The sequence below is a fragment of the Dermacentor albipictus genome, chromosome 10 (assembly GCF_038994185.2).
Source record: "Dermacentor albipictus isolate Rhodes 1998 colony chromosome 10, USDA_Dalb.pri_finalv2, whole genome shotgun sequence".
Lineage (NCBI taxonomy): Eukaryota > Metazoa > Arthropoda > Arachnida > Ixodida > Ixodidae > Dermacentor > Dermacentor albipictus.
In genome coordinates this window covers 28,826,669-28,850,788 of record NC_091830.1, presented here as the reverse complement: position 1 = coordinate 28,850,788, position 24,120 = coordinate 28,826,669, and the positions used below count along the sequence as shown (strand labels likewise).

The following is a 24,120-nucleotide window of genomic DNA, read 5'->3' as shown; positions in this document are numbered from 1 at the left end:
GAGGTGGAAGAGACAAAAGCTCAATAGAAAACTTAAGCAACGAATCGCCCTTCTCACCATACAGGCCCAAGATTACGCGGAGCAACTTAGCAGGCAAAAGTGGCACGCCTTTTGTGACAGCATACAAGGGACACTCAGCACCAAGAAAACCTGGCATCTCCTACGCGCTCTCTTAGCTACCGATCGCACCAAAACGCAACAGAGGCAAGATCTACACAGACTGATCCACAATCATGCTGGATCGGAGGATGATCTCCTTCGTGAGCTTCAGCAAAAACTTAGCACCGACAAGCCCACTTCATCAGCCACCCGAAAGGCGTACGGCGGTACACCAAACCCAGATCTCGATCGACCATTCACCCAGGCAGAGCTCCACGCAGCATTAGCCAAACTCACTAGAAACACCAGTCCCGGCAAGGACAGAATAACTAATAAGCTCTTACGCAACCTCCCGCAATCTGCCACTACAGCACTGCTACAGTACTACAACGACTGCTGGGGAAAAGGGGACCTACCAGCAGCCTGGAAGCATTCGGAGGTCACCATGATCCCCAAACCCAACAAACCTCTTCGCATCGAAAACCTACGTCCCATTTCCCTCACATCTTGCGCGGGCAAACTCCTCGAGCACATGGTGCACGACCGGTTAACAACATACCTCGAGGACAACGGACACTTGCCGCACACCATGTTCGGATTCCGGCAGCATCTGTCCACGCAGGACGTACTCCTGCTCCTCAAAGAAGACTTGCTTGATTACCTCGATCACAGACGCAAATCATCAATCCTGGCAATCGACGTAAAGGGCGCATTCGACAACGTGAGCCACGAAGCCATTCTCCGCAACCTCGAAGATACAGGCTGCGGAGCCCGGATCTATAACTATATCAGCAGCTTTTTGACGCACCGAACAGCAACAGTAGGCGTCTGCAACCTCCGCAGCGATAAATTTCGGCTACCCAACAAAGGAACCCCACAAGGATCAGTTATTTCACCCCTCCTTTTCAATATCGCAATGATCAAGCTACCGAAAGAACTGAACGCCATCCCAAACCTATGCCATGCCCTTTACGCCGACGACGTCACACTCTGGACCAAAGCACCTACTACTGGACAACAAGAACGCAATCTACAAGAAGCCGTAGATATTATCGAAAGATACCTCGGAGACTGCGGTCTCCAATGCGCACCTGAAAAGTCGGAGCTTCTTGTCCTGAGAGCACGGACACGAGGAAGACCACCTAACTATATCGAACCCGATCCTAGCGTCTCGCTCAACGGAACCAAGATCCCTACAGTCGACTCTCTTCGCGTACTCGGACTTCACATCCACAAGGACGGATCAGGGGCGGCCACTCTCCCGCGTCTCCAACGCACACTGTCACAAGTTCCGCACCTCGTCAAGAGGATCACAAACCAAAGAAGCGGACTCAAGGAGCACGACACGCTTAGCATAATTCAAGCCCTCCTAACTAGCCGTATCACCTACGGAACTCCCTACTTGAAGCTCAAGCCGGCAGAAATCAAAAAACTCAATGTCGTCATTCGAAAGGCAATCAAAGTAGCCTTGACGCTGCCACCCATAGCATCAACGGAGAAACTCCTCCGGCTCGGCGTCCACAATACATGGGAAGAGCTTGTCGAGGCTCATAAGATCAGCCAACTAGAGCGGCTCAAGCTCACACCTACCGGACGTGCAGTTTTGCGCTACCTCAACTACAGTGAAAGCTACATTGCAGACACAGACCAGAAAGCAAGAATCCCACCTGCAGTCCGGGACTGCATCAGCGTTGCAAGTATACCGCGCAATATGCATCCAAATTATCATAAGGAGCGTCGCCAAAGCAGAATCCGCGCACTCAGCAAGAAATACGGGAGAGACCCTCATACGAGGTACACCGATGCTGCCCGGTATATTAAACGAAACGCCTTTGCCCTAAGCGTCACGGATCACCAAGGCAAAGAACTTGCAGCTGTCACCATCCGAGCAAGAGCCCCTGAGACTGCAGAGGAAACGGCAATTGCTCTAGCAATAACAATTTGCCCTGAAGTAGCAGTAATACTAACAGACTCCCAAGCAGCAGCTCGCAACTATCAAAAAGGCCGCGTATCAGAAACAGCGCTCAAGATACTAAGAAATCACATCGCACGCGCCCCGCTCCCCGACACCTACATCGACTGGGTTCCAGGCCATCAGGGCATGACAGGAAATGAGGCGGCACACGCCGCTGCCCGCGAGCATACCAGCCGGGCTTTCCTGCAATCCCACACTAGGCCGGCCACCAACGTTGATGACATCGCCCTAAAGTACTCGGAGCTTCTGCAACACCACCGACTCAGCAGAAGAACGTACGCTTTGCCACACAAGAATCTAAGCAAGGAGGAAGAAGTCATCCTGCGCCGCCTACAGACCAACACCTACGTGCACGGAATAATCATGCACAGACTGTATCCTACGCAGTACTCGTACATATGCCCCCATTGCGACGTTCCAGACACCCTGCAACACATGGTCCAGGATTTCCCACTGCGTGGCACACCCACAGACCCTACCTCACAAGCTCCACAAGACGACTCCAAAGAAAGCCGCCCCATAGAAGCACAAGAAGAGCGCCCCAAATCACCGCAGATCCATACCATAACCGAAACGTGGGAGGCCAAGCTTTCCTCCGATGACCTGGACGACCAACGCAGTCTCGTCGCCCGGGCCAAAGAGGCAGCCCAAGCCAGAGGGTTCTTGGAATAAGGAATCCTCCCACCTAGGGTGAACCGGGTTCTGACTCGGTTTACCGTTTCGGAAAATAAAAGTTTAGTTCTCTCTCTCTCTCTCCGTCTTCAACCTACGTTGCAGTTTTCTGGTGGAGGTGCTGGGTAACTCAGATTGCTGAGACGATGCGATTTATAATGTGGCAATGTCGGTAACATCAATGATTTCGCAGAGAAATGCGCTTGTCGTTCCTCGCGGTACATGCCGATATTCGTTGCTAAAGTTTGTTAGCAAGATGACTGAACATTTGTTGCGCACCTGAAGAAGCCCTCTGGCTATACAGATGTGGCGCTCAAGAAGCAGGGTGATATTTGCCTCAGCAATTCCTTCGGCGTCGTCCTCCATGTCACATCGGACAAGAGTAAGCACTCTGCTCTTGGGTGGCAATGTGACGTGATCGTCAGCTACGCGAAGCACGGTGTCAGATGGTCGTTGTAATTGCTGTTTGGTATGGCTTGCGTAGTAGCGAAGCTAACTCTAGACTCTTGCACCGTTCACCTGAAGGAAATCCATGCCGAGTATAAGGTCCTTGGAACATTCAGGAAGAACGACGAAGTCGCCGATGTACGTGAAGCACCGAATGTTGACTCGTGCCGTAGACCGGCCCATTGGAGTTATGAGGTGCCCCCCTGCAGTACGAATCTGACTTCCGGTCCATTGCGTCAAAACTTCGTTCAGTATACGCACGAGATTCTGTCCTATAACAGACGTGTCCGCACCCGTGTCGATTAACGCCGCGACTTCATGGTCATCTATGGTAACCGGTACGTTGCAAGATACTGACACCTAACCACACTGTTTTCTCTGCATCTCAATTACGTCATATCCCGGTCATCGTAGTGGAGGATCTTCAGCGTTCGCAACGTCAGCGACCTCACCTCCGGAGGCCACTGGACTCAGCTTTCGCGGGAGGCAGGGCTAGGCGAGCGACGCCTTGTTGCACTCGGCGTGAAGGCGGGGCTGGAAGACCTGTTTTGGGCGAGTGATGGCGACCGGGAGCACGAAATCGTGGAGCAAACGAGGTCCTGGCGTCCACGAGGTAGGTTTCAATCTCCAGGGGGCGTTCACCATTGCGCGGGCAGGGCGCATTCAGTGAAAATCCACGGAGGCCAGTTCGGCGGTAAGGACACGTCCTGTAGAGGTGGTCGGCTTCACCACAACGAAAACACAAGGGCCCCCGGTCTGCAGTGCGCCATACGTCGCTTATGCGGGGTGGTCATGTTTCAGCCATCAATGGCGTGCGGTGAGGCCTGAAGTCGCCAGTTGCTTGTTGAATGGCGCGCCCACAATGAGAGTCCGGGACGTCGCGCACATCGTAAAAAGTCGGGGATAACGAACTTCGCGCAGCTTCCTCATACGACATGCGAGGCTGTGGCTGCCGTACCTCCTGCTGTGATGTCTCGCGTCGCTGTGGGACTTGGACTACCTGCCTGATTTCCTCCCGGACGACCTCCGTCAGAGCGAGTCGCGGTACCGATACCGGAGCCAACTGTAGTTTTTGAAGCTCTTCTCGGACAACAAGCCTAATGAGCTCCCGCAAGGCGTCGGTATTATCCAAGGGTATAGCGAGAGGGTCACGCGATAGGCTCGACACGTCACGGTTGTACTTTCTTGTTCGCTGCTGCATTGCCTTTTCTATTGATATGGCTTCCGCGAGAAACCCTGCAACGGTCTTTGGTGGGTTGCGTATTAGGCCACCGAATAACTCTTGCTTGACGCCACGCATCAAGTTCCTGAGCTTCTTTTCTTCCGACATGGATGAATCTGCGCGTCATAATAGTCGGCACATATCTTCGACAAACATTGCCACGCTTTCGTTCGGCCGCTGTTCTCTCGCCTGAATTGCAGATTCAGCTCGCTCCTTGCAATCGAGGCTGGCGTATGTGCTGATTAGCTGCCGTCGGAATTCGTCCCATGTCGATAGGTCCGCCTCACGGTTCTCAAACCATGTCAGCGCATAGTCCTCGAGGGCAAAGTAGGGGTTGCGTAGCTTGCGCTCTGGAGTCCAGCCGTTGAATTCTGCGACACGCTCAAAGTGATCGAGCCAGTCCTCAACATCCTCGAAGGCGTCCCCATGAATGGATGCGGGGATTCGCGGCTGGTTAAGGACGACATCGGTCGGTGCCGTTGAGGAAGAAGGCGGAACTGATGTACTCATCCTTCTGACTGGATTGGGTAGAGGCTCGTGCTCAGGTGGCAGTCCTTGAAGTGGACGGCTTATCCGAACGTGAACTGGAGTAAGCTCGACCGGACTTCGTACTGGGCTTGTAGGCGGTGTTCGATCTGGGTGTGGTAGCATGTAGTGGTAGCCTAAACAAACGGATTCACGTTAATGCTGCTGTGCCAGACCATCAGAAAGACCGTATACTGAGTCTCGTGAATGAATTTGCGGACTGTTTTTCAACGTCGTCCAAAGCACGGCATACGTCCATCACAAAGCACCTCATTATAACGGACAAGTCCGCACCTACTGTTCTTCAGCATCCTTACAGAGTGTCTCCAATGAAAAGGGAAGCGATCAAACATCAGGTAAAAGAGGTGCTCCAAGACGACGTGATCCAGCCGTCCACAAGCCCGTGGGCCTCCCCTGTAGTGTTAGTCAGAAAGAAAGCCAACACACTACGCTTCTGTGTAGATTATAGAAAGTTGAACCATATCACGAAGCGCGATGCTTATCCATTGCCACGCATCGACGGCGCATTGCATCGTCTACTCCATGCCAAGATGATGATGATGATAGCCTCATGTTATGGCTCATACCCACACTGGGGGATCGGCCAAGAATTGCGTGCTGAAACGTTCACCTATTCTTTTGAAGTGCCACTTATTCGACTAGAAAAAAAATATAACGAAAAAGAGATAAGAAAACACACAAAAACAAACAAAATACAAGACAAAAGTTAAAAAGTTATTCGTTTTCTTGACTGTATGTAACTGCAAACGGCATCAAATACGTCACTGTGGCTGACCCCTATAACTGACGCACCGAAAGATAGTATGATTTCTGGTGATAACATTAACCCTAATTTTGCGAACGGAAGTTCTAGATGTCTTTTTCTTAACAATTTGTATCGTCGACATACCAAAAAATAATGATCTAGGGATTCTGTTTCTTGGCAGTATGGACACAGAGGTGATAGCGTCAGACCAGTCCTGTGTAAATATAGGTTTAATGGAGGGACACGGCAGCGTAATCTCGTGATTGCTACTTCTGATTGTCTTGATGGACACCACTGGATTTTCCGCGGAAATTTGAGGAAGTTCTTTCTTCTTCTTCTTTATCATCATCATCATCTTCTTCACCCTGGTTACGCCCACTGCAGGGCAAAGGCCTCTCCCGTACTTCTCCAACAACCCGGGTAATGTACTAATCGTGGCCATGTCGTCCCTTCAAACTTCTTCATCTCATCCGCCCACCTAACTTTCTGCCGCCCCCTGCTGTGCTTCCCTTCCCTTGGAATCCAGTCCGTAACCCTTAATGACCGTCGGTTATCTTCCCTCCTCATTAGATCTCCTGCCCATGCCCATTTCTTTTTCATGATTTCAACTAAGATGCCATTGCCTCGCGTTTCTTCCCTCACCCAATCTGCTCTTTTCTTATCCCTTAACGTTACACCCATCATTCTTCTTTCCATAGTTCGTTGCATCGTCCTCAATTTAACTAGAACCCCTTTCGTAAGCCTCCAGGTTTGTGCCCCGTATGTGAGTACTGTTATGCACTTTTCTTTTGAAGGATAATGGCAAACTGCTGTTCATGATCTGAGAATGCGTGCAAAACGCACCCCAGCCCATTCTTATTCTTGTTATTATTTCAGCCTCATGATCCGGATCCGCGCTCAACACCTCCCCTAAGTATTTGTATTGTCTTAAGACTTCCAGTGACTCGCTACCTATCGTAAACTGCTGTTTTCTTCCGAGGCTGTAAAACATCACTTTAGTTTTCTGCAGATTAATTTTTAGACACACCCTTCTGCTTTGCCTCTCCAGGTCAGTGAGCATGCATTGGAATGGGTCCTCTGAGTTACTAAGCAAGACAATATCTAAGACAATATCAATAGCGCTGTGTGTGTCTGATGTGCCTTCTTTTGTCCTTGTCAAGCTTGCGCTATAACAAAATAAGATAAGTTACTAAGCTATACTTCATTAATCCTTATCCCTAATTGTTTCCAATACAGGTCTCTGAATACCTCCTGTAAACACGCTGTGAATGGCATTGGAGAGGTCGTATCTCCCTGCCTCATGGCCTTCTTTATGGGGATTTTGTTTCTTTATTTATGGAGGTCTACCGTGGCTGTGGAGCCGCTATAGATATCTTTCAGTCTTTTTTACATACGGCTCGTCTACACCCTGATTTCATAATTCCTGCATGACTGCTGAGGTTTCGACTGAATCAAACACTTTCTCGTAATCAATGAAAGCTATATATAGGGGTTGGTTATATTCCGCACATTTCTCTATCACCTGACTGATAAAGTGAACATGGTCTATTGTTGTGTAGTCTTTACGAAATTCTGCCTGGTTCTTTGGTTTACAGAAGTCTAAGGTGTTCCTGATGCTACTTGCGATTACCTTAGTAAATACTTTGTAGGCCACGGACAGTAAGCTGATCAGTCTATAATTTTTCAAGTCTATGGCGTCCCCTTTCTTATGGATTAAGATTATCTTGGCGTTCTTCCAAGATTCCGGCACGCTCGAGGTCATGAGGTATTGCGTATACAGGGTGGCCAGTTTTTCTAGAACAATCTGCCCACCATCCTTCAACAAATCTGCTGTTACCTGATCCTCCCCAGCTGCCTTCCCCCTCTGCATAACTCCCAAGGCTTTCTTTACTTCTTCCGGCGTTACTTGTGGGATGTCAAATTCCTCTGGACTATTTTCTCTTCCATTATCGTCGTGGGTGCCACTGGTACACTAGAAATCTCTATAGAACTCCTCAGCCACTTGAACTATCTCATCCATATCAGTAATGATATTGCAAGTTTTGTCTCTTAAAGCATACATATCATTCTTGCCTACTGCTAGTTTGTTCTTCACTGCTCTTAGGCTTCCTCCGTTCCTGAGAGCATCTTCAATTCTATCCATATTATACTTCCTTATGTCAGCTGTCTGACGCTTGTTGATTAACTTAGAAAGTTCTGCCAGTTCTGTTCTATCAGTAGGGTTAGATGCTTTCTACATTGCCGTTTCTTAATCAGATCTTTCGTCTCCTGCGATAGCTTACTGGTATCCTGTCTAACGAAGTTACCACCGACTTCTATTGCATACTCCTTAATGATGCCCAGGAGATTGTCGTCCATTGCTTTCACACTAAGGTCCTCTTCCTGAGTATAAGCCGAATACCTGCTCTATAGTTTGAACCGCAATTCCTCTATTTTCACTCTTACCGCTAACTCATTGATCGGCTTCTTATGTGCCAGTTTCTTCCGTTCCCTCCTGAAGTCTAGGCTAATTCGAGTTCTTACCATCCTGTGGTCACTGCAGCGCACCTTGCTGCGCACGTCCACATCTTGTATGGTGCAAGAGTTAGCGCAGAGTATCAGGTCTATTTCATTTCTAGTCTCGCCATTCGGGCGACTTGATGTCCACTTTCGGCTATCCCGCTTGCGGAAGGTATTCATTATCCGTATATTATTCCGTTCTGCAAACTCTACTTATAATTCCCCCCTGCTATTCTTAGAACCTCTGCCATATTCCCCCCTGACTTGTCTCCAGCCTGCTTCTTGCCTATCTTGGCATTGAAGTCGCCCATCAGTACAGTGCATTTTGTTTTGACATTACCCATCACCGATTCCACGTCTTCATACAAGCTTTCGACTTCCTGGTCATCATGATTGGATGTAGGGGCGTAGACCTGTACGACTTTCAATTTGTAGTGCTTATTAGGTTTCACAAGACCTGCCACCCTCTTGTTAATGCTATAGAGTTCCTGTATGTTACCAGCTATATCCTTGTTAATCAGGAATCCGATTCCTATTTCTGGTCTCTCCGCTAAGCCCCGGTAGGATAGGACGTGGCCGCTTTTTAGCACTGTATATGCTTCTTTTGTCCTCCTAACATCACTGAGCTCTATTATATCCCATTTGCTGCCCCCTTATTCCTCTACTAGCACTGCTAGACTCGGCTGGCTAGATAATGTTCTAGCGTTAAACGTTGCCAGGCTCAGATTCCAAGAGATTCTTAGCCCCCACTGATGCTTCACAGGTCTGACCGCCACCGTGGTCACTTGCTTCGCAGCTGCTGGGTACTGAGGGTCGGGGTTTGATTGTTGTATTCATATAGGAGGTTGTGGCCAAGTACTGCACCAGGGTTGCCAATCCTGCTTTGGTGAGGGAGTGCGTTACTGGTTCTGGTCACCGGGATCACGCCGCACTCCAGGCCTTTTTATGCAATTTTAGCAACACGCGGATTTCTTTCTCTTCTTTATCCGGTAGAAAATTCAAACTACGGTCCTCTTGCACGCGAGGCGGATGCTCTACCTCTGCGCCACCGCTTCAGCTAAGTGTAAGTAATTGAGCTATAGCATGATATTAAGGCTATTCCTTAATTGACTAAACACTGTTTAAGAGATTTACTAAATTGCGATAAGGCGTTTGTTACATTCAAGGCTGAGCAAGCTGAATGGCTTATATGAAAAGCCAGGGCGTCAGAATCTGTTTTTACTAGACATTTTTAGACGGCCTCTAGAAAACGTATAGAGTAATAATAAACCAGAAATCGACAACTTATTCACTTTTGTTTGGAAGAAAGTCAATGCAATGGGTGTAGACAAAAGGAAACAGGTTATCAACGTTTCGCTAGAGTCTATAGATATTATGTTTGCCAAGTAATTGTTCTATATCAAGCAGAGGCACTTTACAAGAAGACTATTGCCAGTGTACGCACTGTGGGAAATCATTTTTGTAAGGGAATGAACAAGCGTGAGACCCATGGCCCTAAATAAAGGGGAGCGGGGTGACGCAAATGAATAAGCTGAACTAAGAAAGTGAACGCAGGAAATAGTATGCTATAATGTTCGCCGTTTCCGTACCTTTACGTGTCGATGCCAAGAATTTCGCCGGCATAATAGTCGGAATGCTCAAAGGAACCCGCAAAAACAACCATGATGTTTCTTGTCGAAGCTTGACGAGAGTTATGTTTTTCCTCTCTCCATCGGAGTGGCATGTCATGGACCGTGGCTGAGCACTCGGACTGTATTTCTTGATTGAGCCGAGGAATTGGACGCATATGTTGTGGCCATGCCTAATTGCGCTGAGGGGTTCTGAAAGGAGGCCTACAAATTACCGTGTGCCTGCGTCAAAAGTTAACATAGCAGCGCCACCGTTATATATGATAAAGTGAAGGTGGGTTTTATCGTTGTCCTATAACGTCGTTGTTAGCGTCCAATCAAATAAGTCTATCACACGAAATTAGTTTTGTGTCACTTCTTTACAACCGTCAAGCGCACTTCTCCTGCTGTTCCCATACAGCAGCGGCTAATTTTCTAAGGTCGTCACTTGGTCTGATTCTCTTCCACTACTGACCAAGTTTCGGCCGCTTCATATTAATGCAAGTTGCAGATTTATCGAACCAGAAGAAAATGTGCAATATGGTTTCTATATGACTGCTGCGTCCGCTTTGATCATATTTTGTCATGCATGGGATATTTACCCGCCCTGGTTGCTCATGTGGCTATGGTGTTGGGCTGCTGAGCACGAGGTCACGGGATCAAATGCTGGCCACGGCGGCTGCGTTTCGATGGGGCCGAAATGCGCAAACACCCGTGTACTTAGATTTAGGTGCACGTTAAAGAAGCCCAGGTGGTCGAAATTTCCGGAGTCCTCCGCTACGGCGTGCCTCATAATCAGAAAATGGTCTTGGCACGCAAAACCCTATAATTTTAATGCATGGGCTACTCAGGATGCCATGATGTGGTGACTCCAAGCGGACAAGTAGAAAAGCCGCATCCAGAGCTCATCGCTTATTTCCGAGGACCATCAACACACGATTCTGTGGTTTTTCTGCTGCACGAAAAGGCGTTCCGGTTTTTTGGTGACTACAGAACCACATGTGGCCCACTACAGGAATGTCCGCACGCTCGTGACTATTCGGCTCTTATGAATAGAGCCAACTACCGTCTGGCGAATGTTACTTTTACGTCTTTAGTGTGTAGAAAATTGCAGGTTTATAAATTATCGCACTCAACTAGAATGCACCGAGCGTTATGTTGACGTGTGCGAAGCCGAGCATTGTTTATGCTTGCACAGCGCGGTTCAAGACGCCGGATTGTCTGCGACGCGATTACAGCGCTACTCGTTCGGTTCAGACGCCGTGCATTGATCTACCTACGTCACTGCTGCTTCCATTGGGATCTGAGCAAGCGTCGCTTAAAGAAAAGCACCGAACAGAGGCGAAAGAAGGAAGAAGCAAGAGACCAGAACACGTGCACAAGAAAGACCGCACGCACATACGCCTCCACATACACGCTCCGTCCCGTAAATCACGCCGTCTGGCTTCGACTAAGACACCCGCGTGTGTCGCAAGCAAACCTCCTCGCCCTCTTCTCCTTTCCTCTACGTTTCCCTTGATTGGCCCATTGAAAACGGTTGCCCGTTTCTTTTTTTTTTTCACCGTCGGTTCTAGCTGCTAGCCTGCTGCTCGTGTCTGTAGCTTCCGCCGAGCTTGTCTCAGTCCTAAGACGGAGGAACAGTGTGGGTGGGGGAGTGGTACGATAGAAGCGAGAAGAAGCTAGAAGAGGAAAAGGGGGAAGCGAGACGGAGAAAGCGCAGTCTGCGTCTTCAACGGGCGGCAATCGATGCCCTGTCGGGCCTCTGTTCCTAAATGTTGCTCCAAAGGTTGTGTGCCCTTGTTTCTCTAACGTCCATTGTGTTACGGATGCAACACCCGCTTCCTCTGCCTACCTCTCTCTCTCTGTCCCTTTCTCGCCCCCACACTGGGCTCTCTCGGTTCGCGCCACCGTGAAGCTGGAGCTGCGCCTGTTGTGCGATGCACGTCGCAACAGTGGGAAGAGCCTGCGATAACCTTCCCCGCTCTCTCTCTCTCTCGACCCCCCTCCCTGAGGAACCTCTCACTTCGCCCGCAATCATGAGCTAGGCCCCAATACGTTCGGCACCTGTTGCTCGAGCGACGCGTCGAAAAAGGCGCCGTAAATTTGAAGAACGGACGTTTTTGTCTCGGTCGCTCAGTCTTCGCACGCTTCCATTTGGACCGATCGTCATCTCGCTTCAGATCGAGCGCACATCCGCCTACCGCCGAGCGCAAGAAGCGCCTGTCTTCGAAAAACAGCAACCGAGCAACCACGTCACGAAGAGTTGTTGCAGGCCTTTCTATTTTTCTTTCTTTTTTTCTGTTACACGCCGACAATCGTGCAAGGCCCTAGGGGTGGCTTTCAGGAACTCTTCATTGTGTGGTTGTGCTGGTGGCGGCTCCTTGTGGAAACAGCTGAGGCGCCGAAAAGTGTGGACGGCTTCATTCTTGGCTTGTGGCAGCTGGGATACTAAGGAAATCAGAGACAGACCTTGCCCTCAGCCTGACTTTTCATCTGTGTCAAGGTCAAAGTTGCCAGGAGGTGCTCTTTCCACATGTGATAGTTTTATTTTTGTTGGTAGGGCTTGTTGAACTCTTCGCAACAGTGGTTGCTGTGGACTGCGTGCTGGAAACACCTAATTTTTTCCCCTGAACTTCTGCATTTTCTTCGCGGATGTCAGTGACATAACATTGGAGTAGTGTATAGCTGGAAACGACACCACCTGTTGGTTTTTCATCGAAGATCTGCATACGGCAAAGGAAGCCCGTATTTTTTTCAAGGTAAGAGGTTCCGTAGAAATGGATATATTTAGATGCAGTTGGATTTTTTCATGGCGTCTTAATTTCTCGCGCATTTCTTATGGCGCATAAAACAATTTTCTTACATCCACGATTAGTAATTAAATGGCAGAAATTGTTCATATCAGTTGCAGAAAATAATGATTATTAGTAGTGGAACCTATTCTTTTCATCTAATTTTATGGAATTACTGTGCTCCGGCCTGGTGGCTGAGTAATCACCACGTGAATGATGAATTCAACATTTGCTTGCAGTAGCTGTTTCAAGAATAGCTGCTTCAGTGTGACATTTTTTTTTTGCGTACATCTAGTTCTTGTCAATGGGGTTATGTCATTTGACCATAAGAGCCAAGTATTACGCATTGTTATTTCACGTTGAAAAGCAACTTTCCTGTGCGCGAGTTCTGCGCAAGAGTTCATGCCAGCACCTTTCAAAGTGTTGGGCTCATCATATTCTTTTTGGTCCGCATGCGCAGATATTTTTGTTGCGCTTAGTTGACTTAAGCGCTAAATAAAATTGAGAAAGCCTTAATTTTCAATATTCGGAACGTTCTGCAGTGCCGAAGAATGTGAAGGGCCAAATGTAATTTATACACAACTAGTAATACCAATCGACATATTGACTTTCAGGCGTAATAGATACATAATTGTTCATTCTATCGCAAACACTGTACAATGTAAACACAATTAGTCAGCGGTGATTCGTATAAACGCCGTAATATATAATATAGTTTGTAGCCGAAATAAACACAAGAGTCAGATGCTATGTAAACAAATGCCTGAATGAGTGGGGTCTAGCACGTTCAAATCTACCCGGATTTCCCTCAAACCTTCGCAGTTTACGCTGTCAGGAGAAATAATATTTGCCTAGACTGAAGGAAGGAACCCATTGGACTGATGGTTAATCCATAGCATGAAGTTGGGAATCCTGTGCTATGTGAATTTACATTTGACGCTAAATGCAAGTTCTGTATTTCTTCGTGATTTGAGCGAACAATTTTATTGTGATTTAGCCGGGGTTTTTCTGATACTATCACATTCATGAAAAGTTTGTACTGGAACCGGAACGCAGGTACGCTTGCAGCATCAAATAAATATAGACTGATTTATGCACTGTCGTTTCCACCAAATGGTATTGAATCCAAGAGGAAACAAAATTGTTTTTGACATTAGGGCTATGTTAACCGAGATTAATAGTTGTAAGATCTATTTGTCGTTTTGTTTTCGATACAGGGGTTCAATTGTTGAATCCTTATGTTAATGTGCTATTTTTATCATTCAATGGTTTCCTTCACTGATATTACTTTTGCTTGCACCATTGGCTGGCACTTTTTCTTGGGAACAATTCTAGATTAGGAAATTCTACGTTATTACGGACCCTACTTCATTAGATCATTGTGTCCAATATTGTCTTGTAAGCGTTCCAAAGCAGACTCCCCAAGCAACGGCAAAGTGATTGTTCCATAAAACAGACAACAATCTTTGAAGCCTCGACTTGTTTCATTTGAGCCACTTACGTAGCAAAACACCCCATATCAAGGACTACGTGCAGCTCCATGGACCTGTAAAATTATCGTCGTGAAAAGATGTACTAGACAACAGGGTGTTCCCAGAAGTTACATCTAATAAATGCAATGGCTCATTCTTGCAGTGTTGTTGCTGAGCCAAAAACCGAAGACATTAGAAGACCCGTGATATAACAACTGATGCACAATTGAAGACATGTTTTTTTAAAGCAAGAAGAATGCCATTAGGACGCTTTTAAGCGGGTGCCAAGCTGGTGCCAAGCTTTAGCTCTTCATCTTCCATTCTCTCTCTCTCTCTTTTATCCGCCTATCCCTTACCGTCGTGCAGGGTCGCCAACTAGAACTACACCTCTGGCTAATTTTCCTGCCTTTCTATGTATCCTTTTGACATAAAACGTACTAAATTGTTTCTCCTGTAGTGTGTCTTTTTCTTTTCTTTAGAAAGCACCTGCGAACATTCAAGCAATTTGGAAAGTATTTCTGAAGCATGTAAACCAAACGTTTACAGATCGTTGCTTTTGCAAACACTTAAAGCGCTTTTTTTTTCTGGTACGTGCTTATTCCTGACAACTGGCAATCGATAAACAGTCTGCAGTCCGCAGAACAGAAAATAGAAGATTGTCGACGGACAAAAAGAGAACGACAGCCACGCTCGTGATGACAAAATATGCGATTTTTTTAGACCGCAGAAGGAAACAGTGGCCCAAAGTCGCATTCAATTTCCGTTCGAACGTAATTCATTCATCGGCACAGGTAGCCCGGCAAAACCATCTCCGTTCGACACAGTAGCGACAAGGTTTGAATGTTTATGGTGACATACGTTTCACCTCACGAGCGCTTTCCCTCAGGCAGCGACCCCAAGCCGCCCCACCGCTTTCGATAATGAGCCTTGCGAGGCTGAACGACAGGTGTACTGAGATAGTTTATGCTGGCTAGCCCTCCTATATCCACTGAGAGCAAGTCGTGAGAAGGGGTGTTACATTTGTTCAACGTACGCATTCTGAAGCAATCAGCTTCCACGATTGACTTTCTACTGCGGCTTAAATTCAAGCCTTCGTAAAGACGCTTTTTTTGTGTTGTGGCTTGCTAGTCGTAAAAAAATGACGCCGTGGTGTGAACGAAAGAAACCTACAGCTCATTGCGCTGACACAGTGCACGATTGTCTCGTTAAGGCTGACTGACTAGATTTCGAGTTTGAGTTTCTATGCAAAGTCACAATTTGTATAGTTCTTCGTACTTTCGTCGAAATCACGCAAATTTCATGCAAAAGTGTGAGCAAAACATGCAGGTTCAAAGCAATGTTGGAATCTCAATTACGCGAAGTTTATTATTTATCGACGTTTGAGTCAGCGGATCACAGAGCCTCCGCACGCTTTGTTGCCTGCAGCTCTGAGCTGATGCGTCCTGAAAGGCAATATATGATACGTGACCAACCAAAAATATTGATGAAAGGAGTATGGTCCGAGAAGTACGGCACGTATGTCAATACACTCTCTGAATGTTTGGTATAGAGTACTCGGGTGCATATTTACTGTTAAAATAACACATTATTAGACTTCCGGACGAGGCACTAGCCTGCTGGGGCCAATTATACAGCCCCTGCGTAGTCTACTGCGCGTTTATAACGTTAGGCGCTAAATGTTAACCGTATACCATTTTCCTTAACATAGACAACGCCCGGACAAGAAAGACAGTGCCTCTGTGGACACATTACACCAGTCCCTTTGATGATTAGCTTCTTCGTGGGCGACAAAGAACTTCTACGAAATACGTAGCTCTTCGTTTACACAGCGTGTCAGTCACTTGTGGCGTTGCTTCTGCGCGGGCAGCTTTGTTCTGTATCGATTCATCCTTACTTATCCTTCATTTGTTCGACCCTTCGCGTCTCCGCGAGAGTATTTCATTCCCTCTGCAAGAATGGTGATCGACAGCCTGCTTACCTGAAACAAGCTTCGATTCTCTCCGCCGCAGCCTCACAATAGACGCAGACAATAGCCGCGGATCGCGTTCGCAAGCCTCACGGACGCAGGAATCGACAAGAAGTTGCCACGCCTCAACGACGCGCTCGACGACGATCTCTTCGAGAGATAATGAGGTATTCAGAAGAACTCGCAGCGACACGAGGAAAGAAAGGGAATTAGGAGCGCAGAAGATCGCCCAGCGATGTTGGCTAAGACACCTCATGTAATCGGATGATTGGCTGCGAAACAGCGATAGATTTTTTTCATTACTTACAGTCTGCACTTCCTGCTTACCCTCCATCGATGTTGTATTGTTCTGTTTCTTCTTGACGACACCACAGCTTGTGCAATCATCGTCGCTATTAATAACCACGTGAGCAGTATTACATGAGCCACGTCAGTGGTGTTACACGAGCAATGGTGGTGAAAAAAAAACAGCCGCGTCAAACTCAAGTTGTAGCGACCTTCTGCTGTGACCCCTATCTCACTCTCTGCTTCTGTCACGTGGGCATAGCGAGGACAACGTACAACACTATACCGCAGCAAGGCGCTATCCCTGTGAGCACACGGCGACAGGTTTTGAACGACATATTGAGTCGTTCGATGACCCTGTGACACGTCTGCTTCGAACCTTGACGCTTGCATTGTGCCAGCAAGAAGGAACGGCTTATAAAGCAGCAATCGAAGGCGGCGACGGCTGAGCGCACCTCGAAGGGCCGACGACGATCACGGCATGTCGTACATGGAGAATGGTTGACACGTTCCGTATCTGGACTGAGATCGAAGGGTGGAAAAAAATTAGAGCTTTTCTTTTTTTTGTCGGACGCCCTAATCTTTCTGGAAAACACGTTACGGATACAACCGACAACGCAAAAGCCTCGCAAAACTTCATCGGTAGCCATCCCTGAAAGACACAGTAGTTCCTTAACAGCACAGTGATTGCTGAACTCAGATATGGCCTTTGCCAGCCTTCATGTCAGAGCCATTCTCGGTCATCCAAACTAAACAGCAAAGACTGGTGGAAAGCCGTAAAGCTCCGGAAAACGTGGCTAGCCTTGTTCGCTGTGCCTATTAATTTGAGGAGGCTAACAGTGCGTCGGAGGAGAAGTCGCGATGTTGAGCTTTTCGTCGCCTGCAACGAAGCCGTATTGCCGGTCGAGTGGAAGGCATCACTGCCGTCCAGAGAAAAGGTATAGCCTTGATGAGCTTGAGAAATTTTCACTCAGTGGAGGGGAATAAGGCGCCCTTACATTAACAATAAACAGGCGCGCAGCGTCTGTATATATATCAGTTTTGCATTGCGTTATCAGTGATCTGACAGTGAAGTCGCCCATCGACATGGCTGTAGAGCATTTACTTAGGCTGGCATTGAAAGTTTAGGTTAATTCGACGAATCCGTATTATCCACAAATCTAGCTAATTCACCATGTGTTAGGTAATTCTTGAGAAAGAAAACATCTTGAGAAAGAAAACAGGGGCGGAGACTCCAGCCGATATGGCTAATCACTGGCTGCACACTCGACGCTGTGTAGAAATATATAGAAGGGCGCAAAAATCAGGAAAGCGTGACAAGTGACATTGAGATGCTAGGAAACCCGTGAACGATGTTTCTATTGCAGAGTATACACACTAGTAGGGCCACCGTCTAATGTAGATAAGCATTCAGAACTTCTCTTATCATGATCGTCTATCACAATAATTTCACTCCCCTTCCCTCTTCCCAGTGCAGAGTAGCAGAATAGAGCGCACTAGCTGAGGTCGACCTTTCTGTCTTTTCAATCAACAAAATCTATCTTCCTCATACAAAGTGAAAGCCGCGGTATTGTTTTCTGGGCCTGGGGTAGAAACTGGCGTTGGGCTTGCCAAAGAAACTGCAGATAAAAGAACCAGTTCGCCATCACTGGGTTTAGCTTAAAAGCATGTCCCGGTTTTGTGAAGATTTGCACAAGGATGTAACTGAACATGAAATTCATGAAAAAAGTACCGGCACGGGTATTTTTGCACCATATGTATGTCGTCGCTTACACTCATGCATAGATTAGTTAACATTTGGTGAAAAGACCCCCTCGTCAGTCATTTGCAAATGAAGTGTTTCCCTCTCTCGCCGGCATTGCTCAGCGACGCTGTATCACTGGGCACTTTATGAATCGACCATGTTCGCTTCAGAGTTACTAAGGTGGAGCAACCTTCAGCCCAGCATGCCCGGCTACAACCATCTGAAGCACGACAACTCTACACTCGACAACAGCTACAAACGTGTGTAATGTCGGTCCCAGAAACTCGATCACTAATAGGTTTGAAGGGTTTCTATCGCCGTGGTTGAGTTTGTTCCCAGAGTACACTCGACGTAACTGTATCAGACTATGCACTTGTCGTGCAATCGCTATCTGAAACTATTGCACATGATTTTTAAGCTTTCACTGAATTCTTTACACATATATCTTAAATTCAAGGCTAGAATTTCAGTTTGCAGTCTGGTTTCCATCTCTGACCTTGTTTGAAAGATATGCACGTCCTTAGTCACAGTAGGCATTAAAATTGCCCGTGAAGAAACCTAGGGTGTCAGCATTGTGCAGCAACCTAAATGCCACCAGCAAGTAGATGGTGGCATTTAACGTGGACAACAGGCCACTCAGACCATTCAAATCAATGCGTCATTTCTGCATCGTTATTAGAGTTTCTTTTTACGTACTTGCGAATCTTTACTGAATGCTGATTAAACCCGCACGAATTAATAAGGAACGTAAAGCTTACGATGCTTGGAATACGATGGTACGATTGCTTCGAAACATGGTGATGTACGTTCAAATGTGCTCTCATGCGCAGAAGTCCAGGCTGGCGAGCAAAACTCGCACAGCACCATGATTCATGTCTTCCTTGGAGTGAACCTACTACTGGGAACTTTCCGGTTGGTGAGTTGTGCATCTGTTATATCCTTCACATCGTGCTACCACTATGTTGCGGTCATGCAAGGAGTTGGTGTGTGACAGATGACTGCCATATACCTAAACTGAAAAATTTAAGTTGGCATGCAAATTGTTCATTAGTAGTAGCTGGCCTAAGGTATACTTCTGTGTTGCTTTATGGAAAATATAAAGAAGCTGAACGCGGAGGCACGTGTTCCGGTGCCTGATTGTTTGACGCCCACGTACTCCCACAGCTATTACAATATTCCGTTGTTTTACTAATTATTAGGATTAATGTCGGAAATAGCCGAATATGCCAGTAGACTGATGTCATATTTATTTTCAAATTCAAATATGTGCCGCAGCAGATATACGAAGGAATCAAAATAAGCCAATTTCGATGTTGAGAACAGCTGCATATAAAAAAATTGAAAATTAATATTGACTCGGTGCTCGTCATTAAGCATGTTGCGATGCAAAACTAATTACAGAGCCCTCATGAAATACGAAACACAATATGACATGGAATGTGACCAGCTGCACTGGTTGTCTAGCAACGGAACACAATGCAAATTTGTTTAACACAGAAATTGCAACTTCACACATTGCTGCATTCAAATAAAAAACCTTCGTTGTTCCATTTTTATCATGACAAAATGCACCTTACACTCATAGCCGCATGCAACTGCAATTTTCAGATGTCTGCGGAGGAATTACAAATAAATGGTCCAGGTGAGTAGTTATTCTGATATTTATGTGATAGTGCAATAATGAAGAATTATGAAATTTTTGAGCGGTAAGATTTCATAACCGCATGTTAAAACCATAATTCAGTAGGCAGTTATGCAGAATTAACGTGTACTGGGGCCAAGGCATAAATGGAGTTGTATGCAATAGGCTACCCTTGCTATTTTCCGAGTGCCTGGAAATTTTAAGTATGTGGCCATCCCTATGCTTAACCAACTTCAAAAACCGTCTGTCTGTCCGTCCCTCCGTCATTTAAGACGACAGCTTTCTATATAGGGCCCGTAGCAGTGAGTGAATTCACCTTCGTGCTGGCTCTCGCTTCACCGCGAACTAAGTGCCAGGCACACAACGCTTACGAAGCTATCAGCATTCGCTGCACTCTGCCTCCATCGCAGACCGCTCGCTTTCAAGGTAAGGCCCACGCGGCCAATCCATGCGCAGCCAACACCGGAGTACGGTTCATCACTATTGGTAATGGTTCGGCGCGGAAGGGTAAGCTGCTAAAGAGCGACAACGGCTGCACCACTACAAAAACTAGCTTACATAACTATTGCAGGGTCACAAATTTAGTACGCCTCTTCTATATGCTCTCCTCATCAAAAATACCTCATCGAACTCCTGGAGACTATCCGAAATAGGGCCATTGGTTTTGTTAAAAAAAATTGTAGTAACCAGTCAAGTATAACCCAAACAGAAGTCGACTTTTCGCTGAAACCACAAACTACACGCCGTTACATTTCCCTTCTAGTATTATTTCGTAGATTTCAGTTAGCCTCTCCTGATCAAACCTTAAAAAAAGCATCAACTGCGTCACAAACACTCAACAAACAATTCAGCTACAGCAAAATTTATGGCAATACGCACGCCTTTAACTTTTCAGCTTTGCCCCGTGCGGTCCGTTTATGGAACGCTCTTCCATACAACATCGCTCGCCAATTGAAACACTGTGCATTTTACAATCTCCTAAACAATCAACATGCCGTTTCTAGTGTCTAACACGTCTTGCCATCTTCTCTCTTCTTTCCTGCATTTATCTACAAACAAATAAAACAAGATCAGTGATATTATTTTTACTGTATTTATTTCCTTATGCAGGTAAAACGTTTACAATGGTATCATGTTATTGCGTTTACTGTTCTTAATGTTATTGCTCTTGATATTGTATTTGGTAATAGCCTATTAATGTTCCATACTGCTGCGTTACGGGAATATTCCATTCATTGTACAGGTGCTTTTTGCTTCCTAATTCCTTACAAATGTGTTAACATATCTTCCCCCTTACAAAATGCGTTCTCGACGGCCATTTGCAAGTAAATAAATAAATGAATAATAATAGGAACGTCATCAGTGCACCTGGTGCCGCCGACCGCAGTAGTTTGTTTACGTCAGCAATTCACCTTGCACAGCCGTCCGCAGCAGTTCACGTCGCCACTACCAGTCGGATCACTTTTTATAATATGGTAATGACACCGGCCTGTGTGGAGAAGAGCATGTTGCACAATGCTTACGCATACTTAGACAACTCCCAGAGGATTTCCTGCGTGAATTTTTACTGCGAAGCTGTATATGGCTAGCCAATTCGTCCGTCCGTCCGACCGTCGATTGTACGCCGAAAACTGTTGTGCGAAAAATGTGCGAAACAGGAAAACAAAAGCGCGTGATTGGCTGCGCCAGTAGTGACGTCGCTGCTCTCCGTCACAGCCGAGCGCGCAGCCGCAGCAGTTTCTCTGCAACTCTGAAATGGGTAGGCCACGCGTCGTACGTACTCTTGAGGAGCAGGCAGCCTTCGATCAGCAACGGTGAGAGCAGAATCGGGAGCGAGCTCGTCGAGGCCGTGCCGGTGCGGCAGCTCTCGCACGAGAACACGCTGGTATAGGCGAGCGCAAGCAGCAACTGCGTACCGATGATCCGGCAGCCTACCAAGCCATCGTTTAATGAACTGTTTGGATTAATAAAGTGATAAACACCGGGGCCGCACTTTTCGGTTTCGCTGGTTAACCACCTGCACAGAGTGGTTGAGCAGTGATTTTTTTTATTTGCGCCTGGCCGTAAGTCATCAGTCGTGTTTGCATTCCGCTGGCCGTCGAAATGCAGTTGGCGTAGACTAGAATCGTATACCGCGTGTTGACAAGCATATCACCATACCTATAAGGACTATGGCGGGAAAGGCAGCGATCTGAATGTGCTCAAGTCATAAGTTCTTCAGGTGCCAATTAACATGTCCATTGAAAATAAAGTAGAACCCAGCCGTCTACCAAGTCGTTTCATTTAGGCGCTACAAACAGCATTATTCAAACTCATAGCAACGGTGCGTGTAAGGCAGCGATCTGAATGTGCTCGTAAAATAAGTTCTTCAGGTGCCATTTAACTCTGTCCATCGAAAGTGAAGTAGAACCCAGCCGTCTATCAAGTCGTTTTATTTAGGCGCTCAAACAAAATTATTCAAACTCATAGAAAAGGTGCACTCAAAAGTGCTTCAACATGTATATAAGATATTTTAAGTATCTTTATTTTCATCGGTGATTTGCCCCTGATGTGCAATCCAGGTGTGCTCAATTGGGCACACAGTATCATAAGCACGATCTTTAAGAACGGCACAGATCCGCAGGCCACTGAAAGTGACCGTACCCTTCACGCAAATGCCATTGTTGTTGTAGGCCATGTAGCGAATACAACGTGCGCATTGCTAAGGCAACGCTAATTTAGGAAAGTGTGTGTGATAGTGCACATTCAGTCATTTCTGCTTGCATGTTCTTTTCCTTTACTATTACTGAGACATTGTCCTGCTTTCGTTGTGCAAAGAATGCGGATTGTCAGAGCCTTCAAAAAGAATCGTGAACGGCAAGGCAGCTCAAGAAGACCAGTTCCCGTGGATGGTAAGATGACAACTTTTAACCTTCATGTGTGAAATGAAAACATGCGGTGTTGATAAAAAAAAATATAGAGGACTGTTCAGGAATTAGTTGAAACAAAGGTAATGTTACTGTGACACTGAGCGTATTTGCCACTTCGATAACTCGGCAGTTTCACTTATTTGTTTATTTACTCGGTGCTCCCCGTGATATCATGCACGTCGAACTGTTGCCAATTTGTAACTGCTGGTATTCACTTTCGCAACCCATGCTGGCGTTGACCTTCGCTACCCACGCTGATAAGTACGCAGACAGCTTCTGATGTAGAAGCATGTGCTAGGGCAAATGTACAATGCTAGATGGTGTAAATTTTCACGTACAGCTGTGATCAATGTGTGGCCGTGGTAGTATGAATTCGAACCCATGAGCTCATGCTCATCAGTATGCCGCAGTCCCTGAGCGTTTGGCGGCGAGTACTGTGTAAACGACAGTACCTTGCTGACGCCTGCACAGTCATAAATTCTTCATCGTCGATACAAAGAGAACGGATTCAACTGCGGTGAAATTAGTGCATAGGAGCAATAAAGCGCTTCCTTCGCACATGCAGTGCAGTAAACGTGCTTAAAAAATGTAGCACGAAGACTTCAGCGACCCCTATAGGAACCTGAAATCGTTTCATAGGGCGGCAGAAGGCTCTCACAATGGACACGGTGACCTTCTCGACAATTTCTTCGTTGCATTGCGTAGAGCCCTGTCCTTGTGTCCCAGCTCAGTATCCCCTGATGTCGCCTCCGAAACGTGTATACGGACGCCACCATTCTCAAAGCCTGCGTGTCATCCACGGAGGAAGAGTAAAAAATACTGAGACCGTACAGAAGTGAAACATAGGAGCAAGACAAGTGCTTCAGGGCTCTTCGACCGATGGGCCAGCTAAGTGGGCCCACATGAGAAGGAGGCCAACAAGGCAATTTTAAAGCCTTCAGATAAAAATGTAAGGGAAGGCTCCTGGAAATGGAAGTTACCTGAATACCGTGTTAGATGTCGCTCAGAATAGGGTAAACAGTACACAATCAGCCAAGGTTCCCCCGCGTCTCCCCGTCAGTACCGATTCATTTAACTAATCAGCACTTCCATGGAAGCGCTGATGAGTTAAATGAATCGTTCCATTCGTCTGTGGAATAACTTTAACCGAAAGCATATTTGCAGAGACTCGCCTAGAAATAATCCGGCAGTGACTCAACACGCATACCATCAGTTACTCCATGATATATTTCTTTTATAATGAAAATAGTGTAACTATTTATGTGCAGAACTTTGGTATTATTTTTTATAGAACTGTTTCCTACGTTCTTTTTCTTTGGTTGCCTGGCCCTGATACATAGTATTAATGTTGAGTTTTCTGCCGCTTTTGCTTCTAGTTTGCTTCTACGTGTTCAATTTCCGCTTATAGATATCAATGTTCATTTTATGCTTTCTTTTGTTACTTCTATAACTTTTGCAATGCTACTCTTCAGGGGAAGCCTTAGCTCAGGCCCAACTC

At 46.5% G+C, this 24,120-nt stretch overlaps 2 protein-coding genes across 12 annotated transcripts in view; one reads left to right on the top strand and one right to left on the bottom strand.

Moving 5' to 3' along the window:
* The window catches only part of LOC139050899 (neprilysin-1-like), a 284,773-nt gene that overhangs the window by 57,424 nt on the left and 203,229 nt on the right, over positions 1–24,120 (bottom strand). The gene's annotated exons all lie outside the window — the stretch shown is intronic.
* Positions 11,519–24,120, top strand: part of LOC139050384 (serine proteinase stubble-like) — a 32,923-nt gene continuing 20,321 nt past the window's right edge. The window contains exons 1-4 of the mRNA XM_070526644.1: positions 11,519–12,571; positions 18,902–18,987; positions 19,680–19,713; positions 22,531–22,604. Coding sequence (XP_070382745.1) covers positions 18,937–18,987; positions 19,680–19,713; positions 22,531–22,604 — 159 coding nt within the window. The 5' untranslated portion in view covers positions 11,519–12,571; positions 18,902–18,936. The remainder of the gene's footprint in view (positions 12,572–18,901; positions 18,988–19,679; positions 19,714–22,530; positions 22,605–24,120) is intronic.